This window comes from Gigantopelta aegis, chromosome 5, assembly GCF_016097555.1.
Source record: "Gigantopelta aegis isolate Gae_Host chromosome 5, Gae_host_genome, whole genome shotgun sequence".
Lineage (NCBI taxonomy): Eukaryota > Metazoa > Mollusca > Gastropoda > Neomphalida > Peltospiridae > Gigantopelta > Gigantopelta aegis.
Window position 1 is genome coordinate 9257438 of NC_054703.1, and position 19421 is coordinate 9276858.

The following is a 19421-nucleotide window of genomic DNA, read 5'->3' on the forward strand; positions in this document are numbered from 1 at the left end:
TCAACACATTTTATTTACGGTTATATGGCGTCGGACACATGGTTAACGACCACTCAGATATTGAGAGAAGAAACCCGCTGTCGGCACTTCATGGGCTACTCTTTTTTATTAGCAGCAAGGGATATTTTGATATGCACCATCCCACAGACATGATAGTACATACCACGGCCTTTGTTACACCAGTTGTGGAGCACTGGCTGGAAAGAGAAATAGCCCAACGGGCCCACCGACCAGAATCGATCCTAAGTCGATCGCTGTACCACTGAGCTACCCCCCCCCCCCCCCCCAAATACTGTAAAGAGCAACGACAAATATGTTGTGTAATATTTATATTGTACAAGACGCAACAACCACCAAGCTAAAGAAAACGAATCACAGTTGCACACTGTGCTTCAATCTCAGTAATAATCAAACAATGTAACAATGGGACGATGATGATAATTATGATGCTTTATTTTGCAGGAAACCAATGAAAATGATGCGAAACTCAACGCAGCAGTCGTTCACGCTTAACGAAACATCCAGTTTTATTGAGACCACTATCGGTCTTGACGACTTTACTTATGGAAACTATTCTGATAACGGAGAAGATGATTCGTCCGTCGATGGGTGGCCATATTTAGAGAACTATGGACCCAGCTACTGGGCAGTTCTTTTGTGTATAGTTGTACTCGGAATCGCTGGAAATATCCTCCTGTATATTATGATGAGTGACGCTAAATTGAACTTCTTATCCTATTCCGTTTTCTTAAAATGGTTGGCTGTCTCCGATACTTTTTTGCTAGGCACGAGGTTTGTCATGGAAACAGAGAGAGTGTTTTCGCTTCGGTCACTTTTGGTAATTAACGAGGCCCTCTGTAAAATACTAACCACCTTCAAAATATTTGTGATGATTGTTTCGCCGTGGCTGGTGGCTGGACTCTCTCTTGACAGATACGTGTGCGTCTGTTGGCCACTGAAGAGAGAGGTACTTTGTACCCGGATGAAGGCAAGAATCGTCTGCTCCGTAACGCTTGGTATGTCGATCGTCTTGATAATCCCCATTTTTACTGAATTACATATGGTGGAAGGACGTTGTACCCCCACCCAGGAAATCTATTACTATTTCATCTTCATTAGAATATTGCTGATGGCTGGCTTGCCGTGCTTGTTCATTCTCGTGCTAAACATCCTTATAATTATCCAGCTGAAACGAAGCCATGCTTTCCGAAAAGTTTTTACAAGATCAGGGAATGATCCAGACAGTCACCCGGAAACTAATGCCACACGTTCCCTAGTGTTGATTTGCATAATGGCTTTTGTTACACTGATGCCAGCGGCGGTATTAGATGCATATATTAGTGCGTTAATAGTACTGGACATTGATGAAAAAGCTCTCATATCAAGTCTGAAAATATGGCCTCTATTTATCATGGTTTACGTGTTAAATTTCGGGCAGAACTTTTACATCTTGATTGGAAGTTCATCAAACTATCGGAACATCATCAAGAGAAGGCTGGTTTGCTGCAGGTTCAAACAGAATAAAGAGGGAAGAAACATGACGATGAATGTCATCCAGCGTTACAGCAGTGGATCAGAATCTGCTTTACCACAGCCAACAGTTTCATCTGGTATAATGTTTTCAACATTGCCAGTCAGTCCATCTGATATCTAGAACTGAATAGCGTCAGCTAGTCCATCTGATATCTAAAACTAAATAAGTGTCAGCTAGTCCATCTGATATCTACTAGTATATCTAGAACTATGTATTGTCAGCTAGTCCATTTGATATCTAGAACTGAATAGTGTCGGCTAGTCCATCTGATATCTATATCTAGAACTATGTATTGTCAGCTAGTCCATCTGATAGCTTGAACTGAGTATTGTCAGCTAGTCCATCTGGCAGCTTGAACTGAGTATTGTCAGCTAGTCCATCTGATAGCTAGAACTGAGTATTGTCAGCTAGTCCATCTGATATCTTGAACTGAGTATTGTCAGCTAGTCCATCTGATAGCTAGAACTGAGTATTGTCAGCTAGTCCATCTGATATCTAGAACTGCGTATTGTCAACTAGTCCATCTGACAGCTAGAACTGAGTATTGTCAGGTACTCCATCCAATATCTAGACGAGTACTGTGAGTTAATCCATCTGATATCTAAAATTGAATAGTCCATCTGATATTTAAAACTGAATAGTCCATCTGATATCTAGAACTGAATGAATGAATGAATGAATGAATGAATGAATGTTTAACGACATGAATGAATGAATGAATGTTTAACGACACCCCAGCACGAAAAATACATCGGCTATTGGGTGTCAAACTATGGTAATGCAAATAAATAAAGTGATGATCAACATCAATATAAAAATTCAAGTTTTAAACAAAAACAGTGTAAAGAACTGTACAAAAATACAAATACAAATATCACAGAATTTTACGGACACCGAATCTTACTCTAAACTTCAATTTGTGCTGTACTGGCCTTTCTCAAAGAGAATGTTACACCCCTGCACCACGGCGAGGTTACAGCACGCGCAGGGGATCTAGAACTGAGTATTGTGAAACACTCCATCTGGTATCTAGAACTGAATAGTCCATCTGATATATACAACTGAATAGTCAATCTGATATCTGAAACTGAATAATCCATCTGAATGAATGAATCAATGAATGTTTAACGACGCCCCAGCACGAAAAATACATCGGCAATTGAGTGTCAAACTATGGTAATGGGAAAAACAAAGTGATGATCAACATCAATATAAAAATCCAACAGTTAAATAAAAACACAGTGTAAAAGACTGTGTAAAAATACAAATATCACAGATAGATATAATTAAAATTTAGAATAAAACTCAGTGTCTGGATGGAATCGAAATGAATGAATGAATGAATGTTTAACGACACCCCAGCACGAAAAATACATCGGCTATTGGGTGTCAAACTATGGTAAAATGAAACAACAGTGTGATGAGCATCATCAGTATAAAAATTCAACAGTTAAATAAAAACACAGTTTAAAGGACTGTGTAAAAAATGCAAATATCACAGATATATATATATATATATATATAATTAAAATTTTGAATAAAATTCAGTATCACGTAAACATTGTAAAATAAGTTCTGGATGGAATCGAAAGGATTCCATCACAGTTCGTAGTCCAAATATATCTTTTCGAATTGCTTTCAGATGGGTACACTCGACCAAAATGTGTCGCACAGTCAGAAGACACTGACAGTGCTCACACTGAGGTGGAGGATCTTTCTTTAAGATAAATGAATGGGTTATATATGTATGCCCGATGTGTGGGAACGACACAAGACTTTCATCCTTCCTGCACCGTCTATAGGAGGACTGCCACTCTCCCAAGACTGGCTTGATAGCATGAAGCTTGTTCGCAACCTCACCGTTCCAATCACGTTGCCAAATTGAAAAGATAAATTTGTTCATACCATATTTAAAATCAGTATACGGTACACCAACCCTGGCATGAGGCAAATCCAAAGCAGATTTGGCAGCTAAATCTGCCTTTTCATTACCCCTGATGCCAACATGGCTGGGTACCCAACAAAATACAATGTCTTTATTAGCAATAGATAAAAAGACACACTTTCTTATCACCATCCCAATTAAGGGATGGTCCAGCTTCATATTACGTAAAGCTTGGAGACACGAAAGTGAGTGTAAAAATAATAAATTTGGATGCACTAGAATCCTTTATTTCTTCTAAGGCTTTAATGACTGCCCAAACTTCAGCACTAAAGATCGATGCTGAGTCAGGCAGTCGCATGGAAAGTATTGTGTCTGATGGAAAAACTGTAGCACAAGCCACAGAATTCCCATCCCGTGATCCATCTGTATACACAGGAATGTAATCACGGTACTTGTCCTGAATTTCCATGAAAAACTGTTTGTACACAACAGCATCTGTACGATCTTTCTTTAGATGCGAAAGATGAAACACAATTGTAGGTGGTGTAATACACCAAGGTGGTAAAACAAAATATGAAGGTGTTTCCAAAGTGTCAGTTAAATCAATGTTGGAAACCAACAAAAAACGCTTAATGCGAAGACCAAATGTACGAATAGCATTTAGCCTTGTATCAAACAACTTCATATATTTGTTGTCAAACACCGCATCATGTGTTGGATGTGTTGGTAACGATTTAATCTTGGCAGCATACTGTAGAGAAAGCTTGGCACGTCTAGCACCCAAACAAGGTTCGTGTCCATCAACGTACAAGCTCTCTACAGGAGCTGTTCTAAATGCACCAAGACAAAGCCTAAGTCCCTGATTGTGTATATGATCTAGCATCTGCAAGTAAGACTTGCGTACCGACCCATACATAATGCATCCATAATCTAGTTTTGATCTGACTAAAGATCTATACAGACGGAGCATAACCTTTCGGTCTGCTCCCCATTCTGTATTACCAATCACGTTTAAAATATTAAGAGCTTTTAAGCCCTTCTTTTTAACATATTTAAGATGGGGCACAAAAGATAGCTTCCTGTCAAATATAACCCCCAGAAATTTAGTCTCCTCCACAACTGGAATTGGATTTTTGTCCAAAAACAACTGTGGATCTAAGTGAAGACCTCTTTTCTGGCAGGTATGCATACAAACCGTTTTTGCCTTTGAGAATCTAAAGCCATTGACAGTTGCCCATTGATGAAGTTTATTCAAACAAAACTGCAACTTACGTTCAATGATACTCATATTGGACGATCTATAGCAAATCTGAAAATCATCGACATATAACGAGCAATCGACACCAGGTGTTAAACACTGGGTGATGCTGTTAATTTTCACAGAAAATAGAGTTACAGACAGGATACTACCTTGAGGCACACCCATCTCCTGTGGGTGAATGTCGGACAAAGTCGACCCCACCCGGACTTTAAAAGATCTATCTCTTAAAAACTGAGATATAAAAACTGGAAGTCGACCTCTTAGGCCCATGCCATGGAGGTCGTTTAAAATCCCATACTTCAACGTGGTATCGTAAGCCTTCTCCAAATCAAAACACACTGAAACCAAGTGCTGATTATGGATGAAAGCTTCCCTACAAAACGTTTCAAATCTAACAAGATGATCAACCGTGCTACGTCTAGATCTGAACCCACATTGCACGTTAGTGAGCAATTTGTGAGATTCAAGATACCAGACAAGTCTACGATCGATCATTCGTTCCATGGTTTTACAAATGCAACTTGTCAAAGCGATAGGGCGATAACTAGTAGGATTGGTTGGATCCTTACCAGGCTTGGGAATAGGAATGATAATAGCTTTCCTCCAATCAGAAGGAAAGTCACCAGAAATCCAGATGTTATTAAAAATATTCAAAAGAACCATCAAAGATGATTCAGGTAAATGTTTTAATAACTGATAATGAATTTCATCTGGACCTACTGAAGTATCATGGGCTCTACGAAGAGCATCCTGCAATTCCTCCATAGAGAAACGGCTGTTGTACACTTCAGCATTTTCAGATGAAAAATTAATGGACTGCTTTTCAGCTTTAGTTCTGACAGATGTAAAAGCATCTGTACTGAAAGCAGAAGATAAGTTATGAGAAAAGTTGTCTGCCAATGCATTAGCAATGTCACGATGAGACGTGACATCCGTATCATTGACATACAAATGATGAACTGTATTACTGGATTCTTTACCTTTGATTTTACGGATCCTATTCCAGACAGATTTTACTGATGTTTGTGAATTCAGTTTGGAATGAATGAATGTTGAACGACACCCCAGCACGAAAAATACATCGGCTATTGGGTGTCAAACTATGGTAATGCAAATAAATAAATAAAGTGATGATTAACATCAATATAAAAATCCAAGACTTAAACAAAAACTGTGTCAAGAACTGTGCAAAAACACAAATATCACAGAATTTTACGGATACTGAATTTTACTCAAAACTTCAATTTTGTGCTGTATTGGCCATTCTCAAAGAGAATGTTACACCCCTGCACCACGGTGAGGTTACAGCACACGCAGGGGTGAATTCAGTTTGGAGACAAAAGTTCTCCAAGATGTTTTCTTACTCTGTCTAATCTCTCTGCGAGCCTTAGCCCTAGCAATACGAAATGCATCCAGGTTGTCTGATGTAGGTTCACGTTTGAACCGCTCAAGCAACCTGTTTCGCTCTTTGAATGCATCTTTGCACGTATCATTAAACCATGGTTTATTGAAACGCTTTGGTACTGCCGAAGTCTTAGGAATAGTTTCATCTGCAATGTCCTTCAAGATGGAAGTGAACAACGACATGGGATCATCAGCATCAGTAATGGCAAATTGTTGCAGACGAGTGCTGCACAGATGCTGAAACTGACCCCAATTTGCCTTCGCCAACTTCCACCTTTGAACCCTTTCAAGTGATGGTGGTCCATCATTCTCCAAAATAATGGGAAAGTGGTCACTACCACAAGGGTCTGAACCAACTTTCCAGGAGAAATCAAGAAAAAGTGAAGGACTACAAAGGGTTAAATCTATAGAAGTGAAAGAACCACTTGCAGAATGAAAATATGTACGACTTTTATCATTAAATAAAAGTAAGTCATTTTTGAGAATTAAGTCTTCCAATTGTTTTCCTCTAATATTTACATCCTCGCATCCCCACAAAGTGTGGTGAAGATTAAAATCTCCCATAACAATGAAGGGAGTAGGGAGCTGATTAATGAGATCTTGAAGATCTCTTGAATTAAAATTAAAATGGTTTCGAGGAGGTAAATAAACTGAACACAGAGTTATAGTTTTATGAGCCGTGACCTTTACAGCCACAGCTTGTAAATTGGTATTTAATGTCACTATACTCTGAGGAATGTTTTCATTAACAAGAATGGAAACACCCCCAGATGCTCTATTTTCAGTTTCTTGAAATTTATGATGGAGGTTAAATCCTCTCATAGTAATATGATCAGTGTCCTTCAAGAAAGTTTCCTGAAGACACACTGCAAGAGGATTATGTTTTTGAATTAAAAGACTTAATTCATCAAAATTGGGCCTAAGCCCACGGCAGTTCCACTGAATGACTGAATTAGCCATTAGGGGGAAGTACGGGAGTTATCTTTGGCTTTCGAGATCTTTGTGATTGTGGACAATCATCTGGCATTATATCCATTTGATCATCCACATCAGTCAAAGCTTCAAAAGGATTGTTGGTCGGAACCAACTGTTTTTCATATTTCTTCAGACGTCCTGAAGAAGAATCCTTATTGGGTTTTTTAAGGTCTTTCCGTGGCGAAGGCTTACTGGGACCTGGCTCCCCAGAAGATGAACCTCTTGATGGATTGGTAGAATCCAAAGACACCTGGGATGATTTGGAAACTTGTTTATTAGCAGCTTTTGTAGTTTGCTTTTGAACTTTTTCAATATTAGAAATCTTCTTAAATTTGTCCTCACCATTAGGCCATGTAAGGTCTGGCTGAATGGCTATACTGGTTGTAGATACCTTCACAGCAGCGGCATACGATTTTCCAGCTGCTGGGGGTGTTGATGCTTCCACAACCTTTCTAGCCTCTGTGAAAGAGAGGTGTTTTTCAACTTTCACATGTTGTACCTCTTTTTCCACTTTCCACCTTGGGCACTCTCGCGAATACGCAAAGTGTTTCCCTTTACAGTTGGTACATGCCATATCATTTTGACATGCCTTGCTGTCATGGTCAAATTGACCACAACGAGCACATGTCAATCTGTTACGGCATGTATTTTGTCCATGTCCAAATCTTTGGCATTTGAAACATCGTAAAGGGTTAGGAATATACGGCACGACAGGTATATTTAAATAACCTGCTTTGACAGAATTTGGAAGGGTTGGCATATTAAATGTAAGGATTAAGGTGTTCGTCGAAACCAGTTCATTGTTCCGACGGACCTTAATGCGCTTGACTGATGTGACACCTTGTGAGGAGAGATTTTCGCAAATCTCATCCTCACTGACTCCTTCCAAATCCCTAGACCGAACCACTCCTTTAGAGGAATTAAGGCTGGCGTGAGGACTGACTTTGATGGAAATATTACATAAATGTTTTGATTTAAGAAGATTTCTGGAATGACTCTCTGTTGAGCATTCGACCAACAATGAGCCACTCCTTAATTTCTTAACACTTTTAGGCTCGCCGGCCAAGCCTTCGAGCCCTTTTTGAATCGCAAAAGGCGACACTTTCTTCAAGGCCTCATCATCAGTAGACCCGATGACAAGAAACCTTGGCCAGGTTTTTGAAGAAATCACTCTGGATTTCTTTACAAACAATGTCGTAGACTCTTCATCTGATGATGAAGAGTCCGAAACTTCGGTGTGGACCCTTTTCAGGGTCCCATCAAAAGTTAGTGTTGTTGTTTGAGCCATAATATAGTTCATATAATTCATCACTCATGCTCCCCACCCACCACGGAGTCCAACAAGGGGACATGATGCTGCGGATAACCAGCAGACAATCATGCCAGGGATACATGGTTGAGATACTCAGGCAATAAGAAATAATAAATCACCTGATTGACCCTAGCCACCGCCCCAAGAGCAACAAAACATATGACCATTGAAACAATGTTTGTTCTTTGGAAATGTAACAAAGCAAAGGGTTGTATGCCCTCGAGCTTGACGTGACCAGCCGATTGATCAGGTCGGGCCTTCCTGAACACCCGTCTATATGAACTCCGGGCCAAAGTGATTTATTGTCAGAAGTCATACCCGCAGGTATGCCCCAACTCAATCACCAGGATCCCATCATCCATTTTCACGGGTTGCACCTCACGGCAAACAAGGTGCCTCATACGAGGAGTTGTGCATTTATTGGCCATTCTATAAAAGAATGTTCACCCCTGCACCACGGTGAGGTTAATGCACACGCAGGGGGGAATCGAAATGATTCCATCACATTTCTTTGTCCAAATAAATCTTTTCGAGTTGCTGACAAATGCTTACACTCCACCAAAATGTGGCGTACAGCCAGAGTACACTGGCAGTGCTCATACTGAGGTGGAGGATCCTTATTCAAAAGAAATGAATGGGTCAAGTCAGTATGACCGATGCGAGCACGACACAATAATATTTCATCTTTCCTGCACTGTTTATAGGAGCACTGCCACTCTCCCAAGACTGGCTTGATAGCATGACGCTTGTTCGCAACCGCACCGTCACACTCATGTTGCCAAGTCGAAAAGATAAATTTGTTGATACTATATTTAAAGGGACATTCCTGAGTGCTGCATTGTAATATGTTTCAGACTAATAAAATAGTTCTACGATTAAACTTACATATTAAATATATTTTCTTATTTAGAATATCAGTGTCTGTATATTCAATGTGTTTCTGGTCATCACAATATTTGTAAAAAGCTCAAATTGGATTTTTGACTAAAATTAAATTTAACCTCGTACAAATATTAGAATAATCAGAAACACGTTTAATATACAGCCACTAATATTTTATTCAGAAAAATATACTTGATATGTAATTACAATCGTTAAAAAAGTCTCTTTTACTCGATAACATCTTTAAAATTGCAACAAACTAAGGAATGTCCCTTTAAAATCATTATAAGGTATACCAACCCTGGCATGAGGCAAATCCAAAGCAGACTTGGTAGCTGAATCTGCCTTTTCATTACCCCTGATGCCAACATGGCACCCAACATCTTTATTGGCAATAGATAAAGACACACTTTTGTATCACCATCCCAACTAAGGGATGGTCCAGCTTCATATTACGTAAAGCTTGGAGACACGAACGTGAGTCAGTAATCTTTTTCTAAGGCTTTAATGCCAGCATCGATCTTTAGTGCTAACGTTTGGGCAGAGTCAGGCAATCTCATGGAAAGTATTGTGTCTGATGGAGAAAAACTAGCACAAGCCACAGAATTCCCATCCCGTGACCCACCTGTATAAACAGGAATGTAATCACGGTACTTGTCTTGAATTTCCATGAAAAACTGTTTATACACAACAGCATCTGTACGATCTTTCTTCAGATGCGCACGATCAAACAAAATGTTAGGTGGTGTAATACACCAATGTGATAAAACAAAATATGAAGGTGTCCAAAATGTCATTTAAATCAATGATGGAAAGCGACAAAAAGCATTTGGCCTTGCATAAAAAAAACCTTCATATATTTGTTGTCAAACACCGCGTCATGTGTAGGATGTGTTGGTAATGAGTTAATCTTGGTGGCATACTGCAGAGCAAGCTTGGCACGTCTAGCACCCAAACAAGGTTCGTGTGCATCAACGTACAAGCTCTCTACAGGAGATGTTCTAAATGCACAAAGACAAAGACAAAGCCTGAGTCCCTGGTTGTGTATAGGATCTAGCATTTGCAAGTAAGACTTGCGTGCCGACCCATACACAATGCATCCATAATCTAGTTTTGACCTCGCAAGAGATCTATACAGACGTAGCATAACCTTGCGGTCTGCTCCCCATTCTGTATTACCAATAACTTTTAAAATATTCAGAGCTTTTAAGCCCTTCTTTTTAACATATTTAAGATGGGGCACAAAAGATAGTTTCCTGTCAAATATAACTCCCAGAAATTTAGTCTCCTCCACAAATGGAATTGGATTTTTGTCCAAAAACAACTGTGGATCTAAGTGGAGACCTCGTTTCTGGCAGATATGGATACAAACCGTTTTTGCCTTTGAGAATATAAAGCCGTTGTCAGTTGCCCATTGATGAAGTTTATTCAAACAAAGCTGCAACTTACGTTCTATGATACTCATATTGGACGATCTATAGCAAATCTGAAAATCATCGACATATAACGAGCAATCCACACCAGGAGTTAAACACTGGGTGATGCTGTTAATTTTCACAGAAAATAAAGTTACAGACATGATACTACCTTGAGGCACGCCCATCTCCTGTGAGTGAATATCGAACAATGTCGACCCCACCCGAAGAATAATCCATGTGATACTTAGAACTGAATGAATGAATGAAATGAATGTTTAACGACACCCCCAGCACGCAATATACATCGGCTATTGGGTGTCAAACTATGGTAAATGCAAAACGTTAAATGTTGAATCACATCAATATAAAAATTGAAGATGTAAATAAAAACACAAATAATTTCGTACGTACGAAAATATAATATTTAAAGGGACATTCCTGAGTTTGCTGCAATGTTTAAGGTGTTACCAACTAACAGAGACTTTTTAACGATTGTAATTACATATGAAATATATATTTTTCTGCATACAATATTACTGGCTATATATAAAACGTGTTTCTGATCGTTCTAATATTTGTACTAGGTTAAATTTCATCTTATTTCCTAAAATATTGTTTTTTTCGTACGTACGAAATTATTTGAAGACAAAATCCAGTTTGGGCTTCTTAGAAATATAATGACGACCAGAAACACATTGAGTATACAGACACTGATATTCTAAACAAGAAAATATATTTAATATGTAACTTTAATCGTAGAACTATTTTATTAGTCGGAAACATCTCACAATGGAGCAAACTCAGGAATGTCCGTTTAACGACACCGCAGCACGAAAAATACATCGGCTATTGGGTGTCAAACTATGGTTAATGCAAAACTAAAGTGATGATCAACATCAATATAAAAACTATGGTGTCAAACTATCGTAATGGAAACAAACAAGGTGATGATCAACATCAACAGAAAAATTCAAGCTATAACTAAAAACAGTGTAAAGAACTGTGCAAAAATACAAATACAAATATCAGAGATAAGATACTGACTTACTGTAAACTTCAATTTGTGCTGTATTGGCCATTCTCAGCGAGAATGTTACACCCCTGCACCACGTTGGGGTTACAGCACGCGCAGAGGCCATTCTCAGCGAGAATGTTACACCCCTGCACCACGGTGAGGTTACAGCACGTGCAGAGGCCATTCTCAGCGAGAATGTTACACCCCTGCACCACGGTGAGGTTACAGCACGCGCAGAGGCCATTCTCAGCGAGAATGTTACACCCCTGCACCACGTTGGGGTTACAGCACGCGCAGTGGAGAATCAAGTGGACGTGCCGCATTCACTGAATACAGTGAGGTGTCTCGCTACAATTGGAATGAATGAATGAATGAATGAATGTTTAACGACACCCCAGCACGAAAAATACATCGGCTATTGGGTGTCAAACTATGGTAAAATGCAAGAAAAGTGTGATGATCATCATCAATATAAAAATTCAACAATTAAATAAAAACACAGTGTAAAGGACTGTGTAAAAGTACAAATATCACAGATAGATATAATTAAAATTTAGAATAAAATTCAGTATCTCGTAAAAACTGCAATAAAAGTTCTGGATGGAATCGAAATGATTCCATCACATTTCTTTGTCCAAATATATCTTTTCGAGTTTCTGACAACTGCTTACACTCCACCAAAATGTGTCGCACAGTCAGAAGACACTGGCAGTGCTCACACTGAGGTGGAGGATCTTTCTTCAAGATAAATGAATGGGTTAAGTAAGTGTGACCGATGCGGGCACGACACAAGACTATTTCATCCTTCCTGCACCGTCTATAGGAGGACTGCCACTCTCCCAAGACTAGCTTGATAGCATGAAGCTTGTTCCCGCAACCTCACCGTCCCAATCACGTTGCCAAATCGAAAAGATAAATTTGTTAATACCATATTTAAAATCAGTATACGGTACACCAACCCTGGCATGAGGCAAATCCAAAGCAGACTTGGCAGCTAAATCTGCCTTTTCATTACCCCTGATGCCAACATGGCTGGGTACCCAACAAAATACAATGTCTTTATTACCAATAGATAAAAAGACACACTTTCGTATCACCATCCCAATTAAGGGATGGTCCAGCTTCATATTACGTAAAGCTTGGAGACAAGAAAGTGAGTCAGTAAAAATAATAAATTTGGATGCACTAGAATCCTTTATTTCTTCTAAGGCTTTAATGACTGCCCAAACTTCAGCACTAAAGATCGATGCTGAGTCAGGTAGTCGCATGGAAAGTATTGTCGTTAAACAAACATTCAATCAATCAATCAATCATGGAAAGTATTGTGTCTGATGGAAAAACTGTAGCACAAGCCACAGAATTCCCATCCCGTGATCCATCTGTATACACAGGAATGTAATCACGGTACTTGTCCTGAATTTCCATGAACAATTGTTTATAAACTACAGCATCTGTACGATCTTTCTTCAGATGCGCCAGATGAAACACAATTTTAGGTGATGTAATACACCATGGTGGTAAAACAAAATATGAAGGAGTTTCCAAAGTGTCAGTTAAATCAATGTTGGAAAGCGACAAAAAACGCTTAATGCGAAGACCAAATGTACGAATAGCATTTAGCCTTGCATCAAACAACTTCATATATTTGTTGTCAAACACAGCATCATGAGCTGGATGTGTTGGTAAAGATTTAATCTTGGCAGCATACTGCAGAGAAAGCTTTGCACGTCTAGCACCCAAACAGGGTTCATGTGCATCAACGTACAAGCTCTCTACAGGTGATGTTCTAAACGCACCAAGACAAAGCCTAAGTCCCTGATTGTGTATAGGATCTAGCATCTGCAAGTAAGACTTGCGTGCCGAACCATACACAATGCATCCATAATCAAGTTTAGACCTCACAAGAGATCTATACAGACGGAGCATAACCTTGCGGTCTGCTCCCCATTCCGTATTACCAATAACTTTTAAAATATTGAGAGCTTTTAAGCCCTTCTTTTTAACATATTTAAGATGGGGCACAAAAGATAGCTTCCTGTCAAATATAACCCCCAGAAATTTAGTCTCCTCCACAACTGAAATTGGATTTTTGTCCAAAAACAACTGTGGATCTAAGTGAAGACCTCTTTTCTGGCAGATATGCATACAAACCGTTTTTGCCTTTGAGAATCTAAAGCCATTGTCAGTTGCCCATTGATGAAGTTATTCAAACAAAGCTGCAACTTACGTTCAATGATACTCATATTGGACGATCTATAGGAAATCTGAAAATCATCGACATATAACGAGCAATCGACACCAGGTGTTAAACACTGGGTGATGCTGTTAATTTTCACAAAAAATAGAGTTACAGACAGGATACTACCTTGAGGCACACCCATCTCCTGTGGGTGAATGTCGGACAAAGTCGACCCCACCCGGACTTTAAAAGATCTATCTCTTAAAAACTGAGATATAAAAACTGGAAGTCGACCTCTTAAGCCCATGCCATGGAGGTCGTTTAAAATCCCATACTTCCACGTGGTGTCGTAAGCTTTCTCCAAATCAAAAAACACTGAAACCAAGTGCTGATTATGGATGAAAGCTTCCCTACAAAACGTTTCAAATCTAAGAAGATGATCAACCGTGCTACGTCTAGATCTGAACCCACATTGCACGTTAGTGAGCAATTTGTGAGATTCAAGATACCAGACAAGTCTACGATTGATCATGCGTTCCATGGTTTTACAAATGCAACTTGTCAAAGCGATAGGGCGATAACTAGTAGGATTGGTTGGATCCTTACCAGGCTTGGGAATAGGAATGATAATAGCTTCCTCCAATCAGAAGGAAAGTCACCAGAAATCCAAATGTTATTAAAAACATTCAAAAGAACCATCAAAGATGATTCAGGTAAATGTTTTAATAACTGATAATGAATTTCATCTGGACCTACTGAAGTATCACGGGCTCTACGAAGAGCATCCTGCAATTCCTCCATAGAGAAACGCATGTTGTACACTTCAGCATTTTCAGATGCAAAATTAATGGACTGCTTTTCAGCTTTAGTTCTGACAGATGTAAAAGCATCTGTACTGAAAGCAGAAGATGAGTTATGAGAAAAGTTGTCTGCCAATGCATTAGCAATGTCACGATGAGACGTGACATCCGTATCACTGACAGACAAATGATGAACTGTATTACTGGATTCTTTACCTTTGATTTTACGGATCCTATTCCATACAGATTTTACTGATGTTTGTGAATTTAACTTGGAGACAAAAGTTCTCCAAGATGTTTTCTTACTCTGTCTAATCTCTCTGCGAGCCTTAGCCCTAGCAATACGAAATGCATCCAGGTTGTCTGATGTAGGTTCACGTTTGAACCGCTCAAGCAACCTGTTTCGCTGTTTGAATGCATTTTTGCACGTATCATTAAACCATGGTTTACTGAAACGCTTTGGTACTGCCGAAGTCTTAGGAATAGTTTCATCTGCAATGTCCTTCAAGATGGAAGTGAACAAAGACATGGGATCATCAGCATCAGTAATGGCAAATTGTTGCAGACGAGTGCTGCACAGATGCTGAAACTGACCCCAATTTGCCTTCGCCAACTTCCACCTTTGAACCCTTTCAAGTGATGGTGGTCCATCATTCTCCAAAATAATGGGAAAGTGGTCACTACCACAAGGGTCTGAACCAACTTTCCAGGAGAAATCAAGAAAAAGTGATGGACTACAAAGAGTTAAATCTATGGAAGTGAAAGATCCACTTGCAGAATGAAAATATGTACGACTTTTATCATTAAATAAAAGTAAGTCATTTTTGAGAATTAAGTCTTCCAATTGTTTACCTCTAATATTGATATCCTCGCATCCCCACAAAGTGTGGTGACCATTAAAATCTCCCATAATAATAAAGGGAGTAGGAAGCTGGTTAATGAGATCTTGAAGATCTCTAGAATTAAAATTAAAATGGTTTCGAGGAGGTAAATAAACTGAACACAGAGTTATAGTTTTATGAGCCGTGACCTTTACAGCCACAGCTTGTAAATTTGTAGTTAAAGCTACTATACTCTGAGGAATGTTTTCATTAACAAGAATGGAAACACCCCCAGATGCTCTATTTTCAGTTTCATGAAACTTATGATAGAGGTTAAATCCTCTCATGGTAATATGATCAGTGTCCTTCAAGAACGTTTCCTGAAGACACACTGCAAGAGGATTATGTTTTTGAATTAAAAGACTTAATTCATCAAAATTGGGCCTAAGCCCACGGCAGTTCCACTGAATGACTGAATTAGTCATTAGGGGGAAAGTACAGGAGTTATCTTTGGCTTATGAGATCTCTGTGGGTGTGGACGGTCATCTGGCACTATATCCATTTGATCATCCACATCAGCCAAAGCTTCAAATGGATTGTTGGTCGAAACCAACTTTGTTTCAGCTTTCTTCAGTCGTCCTGAAGAAGAATCCTTATGCTGCTTTTTGGTGTCTTTTCTTGACGGAGGCTTACTGGGACCTGGCTCCCCAGGCGATGAGCCTCTTGATGGATTCCTAGAATCCAAAGACACTTGAGTAGATGTTGAAACTTGTTTATGAACAGTCTGTTTTTTGACATCTTTTGGATGAGAAATCTTCTTAAATGTATCCTCACTGTTGGGCCAAGTTAAATCAGTTTGAGTAGCTATACTCGTTGTAGAAACCTTGACAGCCGTGGCATATGATTTACCTAATACCACATTTGTCGAAGACTCTACAAGTTTTCTAGCATCAATGAAAGTCAGGCGCTTTTCTACCTTGACCTGCTGCACCTGTTTTTCCACTTTCCACTTTGGGCACTCTCGCGAGTACGCAAAGTGTTTCCCTTTACAATTGGTACATATCATATCATTCTGACATGTCTTGCTATCATGGTCAAACTGACCACAACGAGCACATGTCAATCTGTTGCGACATGTATTCTGTCCGTGTCCAAACTTTTGACATTTGAAACACCGTAAAGGGTTCGGGATGTAAGGTACAACTGGTATATTCAGGTAACCTGCTTTAACTGAAGATGGAAGTGTAGGCACATTGAATGACAGGATCAAGGTGTTTGTCGGCACAAGTTCATTATTCCGACGAACCTTAATCCGCTTGACTGATGTAACCCCTTGTGAAGAGAGATTTTCGCAAATCTCATCCTCACTAACTCCTTCCAAATCCCGAGATCGAACTACTCCTTTAGATGAATTTAGAGTAGCGTGAGGACTCACAATGATAGAAATGTTGCATATCATTTTAGATTTAAGAAGATTTCTGGAATGACTCTCTGTTGAACATTCAACCAACAATGAGCCATTCCTCAATTTCTTGACAGTTTTGGGCTCTCCGGCCAAGCCTTCGAGCCCTTTCTGAATTGCAAAGGGCGACAGTTTTTTCAAGGCCCCTTCATCGGAAGAACCGATGACGAGAAACCTTGGCCAGGTTTTCAAAGAAATCACTTTGGATTTCTTAACATTCAAAGACTTAGATTCTTCATCAGATGATGAAGAATCTGAAACTTCGGTGTGAACCCTTTTCAGGGTCCCATCAAAAGATTGAGATTGGTTAATATCCATATTAGAAATCAAATGGTTCATCAACCATGCCCCCACCCACCACGGAGTCCAACAAGGGGACATGATGCTGCGGATAACCAGCAGGCACTCATGCCAGGGATACATGGTTGATATACTCAGGCAAGAAAAAATTAATCACCTGATTGACCCTAGCCACCGCACTAAGAGCAACAAATACAAAAGGTAATTAAAACAATGTTTTTTCTTGGCTATATAAACAAAACAAAGGTTGTTTGCTCTAGAGCTTGGCATGACCAGCCGATTAATCAGGTCGGGCCTTCCTGACCACCCGTCTGGCTGAACTCCAGGCCAAAGTGGTGTGTTGCCAGAAAACATACCCGCAGATATGCCCCCAACTCAACCACCAGGATCCCATCATCCAGCATTACGGGATGCACCTCACGGCCAACAAGGTGCCCCAAAAGGGGATTTGTGCTGTATTGGCCATTCTCAAAGAGAATGTTACACCCCTGCACCACGGTGAGGTTACAGCACACGCAGGGGCGCTACAGTTGGTTAAAAGGGAGAGAAATTGCATCCTGTGGACATGCCGCGTTCATCGAATACAGTGAGGTGTCTTGCTACAGTTGGTTGAAAGGGAGAGTCATTCCCATCCTGGGACGCAAACACATATACATCCAGCGGATCTTAAAGGGACATTCCTGAGTTTGTAATACATTGCATATACAATGTATGAATTACAATTTGATCAAATATAAACACTATACATTAAATCAAATAAATATGACCAAATCACAGGAGAAGCTACTGAGTCAATTACTATGAAATACATACGTTTTACATACGATTTTGAATGTTGTACATCTGTTTTAAATATATTTATATTTATTTATTTCGTTTACAGGCGAAAAGAAAAACAACTGTTGATATTTACCTCGGTGGCGTCGTGGTTAGGCCATCGGTAGGCAGGCTGGTAGGTACTGGGTTCGGATCCCAGTCGAGGCATGGGATTTTTAATCCAGATACCGACTCCAAACACTGAGTGAGTGCTCCGCAAGGCTCAATGGGTAGGTGTAAACCACTTACACCGACCAGTGATCCACAACTGGTTCAACAAAGGCCATGATTTGTGCTATCCTGCCTGTGGGAAGCGCAAATAAAAGATCCCTTGCTGCCTGTCGTAAGAGAGTAGCCTATGTGGCGACAGCGGGTTTCCTCTAAAAAAAAGTGTCAGAATGACCATATGTTTGACGTCCAATAGCCGATGATAAGATGAAAAATATCAATGTGCTCTAGTGGCGTCGTTAAATAAAACAAACTTTACTTTTTTTATTCGTATTAAAAACAGTTATATATAAATATATATATATATATATATATATATATATATATATATATATATATATATATATATCTACATACATATACAATTGCTAAGTAGTTCTAACTATCGATTTAGTTACTGCCCGGGCGACTCCCTGCCGTTGGCCCATGATTTGGTGTGCGTAGTCGTGTTCGAGTGCGTCTATTTTGTCTATGTAAGAATTTAGGTGTTTAGGTCTTAGAGAGTTAACTGTGAGTTTAATATTATAGTGCCAAGTGTTTTGTGTTTGTGAAAAAAATCACCTTTACATAGTAGAAAGTTGTGATATATCTGATGATAACCAATCGTTACATGTGTTTTATATATTAAAGGAAACATGCCACGTGGCCTATATTTGGCACCAACCATGTAAAATAAATTATAAACTGAATCACCTAAAAAAAACAAAAAACAAAAACATTAATTACTTAAAATTGCTCCGTCAAAACCCCAGATACGAGCTCTTAGCGTTTTCCAGTATCCATTTGAACAGTGATACTGGAGAAGAAAAGGATAGCGAGCCGGAGGGTGGAGAAACCGATGGTGCCAGACCAGACCGGTCGACCTATGTACAGCCCGGAGCCCGAAAGTAACCAAAACAAAAACTGAACCCGGATGTTAATGCCGATGTGTATACTGTTCATGTTTAGCACAAAGATACACATCGGTATTATGTATTTAAATATGTAAAAGAAAAATGTAGGAAAAATATACATGTATATATTTTTAAAAAGTCTCATGTTTCTCGTTCGGGCTGTACATAACGAAATCTGTATTCAACGTTCGAAGAAGGAAACGTCAATTAAGTCATTAAATATAGCTTATACAAAC

At 39.4% G+C, this 19421-nt stretch overlaps 3 protein-coding genes across 3 annotated transcripts; 1 reads left to right on the forward strand and 2 right to left on the reverse strand.

The window, feature by feature from the left end:
• The first annotated feature begins 475 nt into the window (after window positions 1-475).
• LOC121372914 (FMRFamide receptor-like) lies at window positions 476-1654 on the forward strand. Its single transcript, XM_041499348.1, has one exon. It carries the CDS (start codon window positions 476-478, stop codon window positions 1652-1654), a length of 1179 nt encoding a protein of 392 aa, XP_041355282.1.
• Window positions 1655-7036: 5382 nt separating this feature from the next.
• LOC121372915 lies at window positions 7037-8347 on the reverse strand. The gene has a single exon (XM_041499349.1). It carries the CDS (start codon window positions 8345-8347, stop codon window positions 7037-7039), a length of 1311 nt encoding a protein of 436 aa, XP_041355283.1.
• A 7623-nt stretch (window positions 8348-15970) lies between these two features.
• On the reverse strand, window positions 15971-17266 carry LOC121372916. Its single transcript, XM_041499350.1, has one exon. The coding sequence runs from the start codon at window positions 17264-17266 to the stop codon at window positions 15971-15973; it is 1296 nt and encodes a 431-aa protein (XP_041355284.1).
• Between the last annotated feature and the right edge of the window lie 2155 nt (window positions 17267-19421).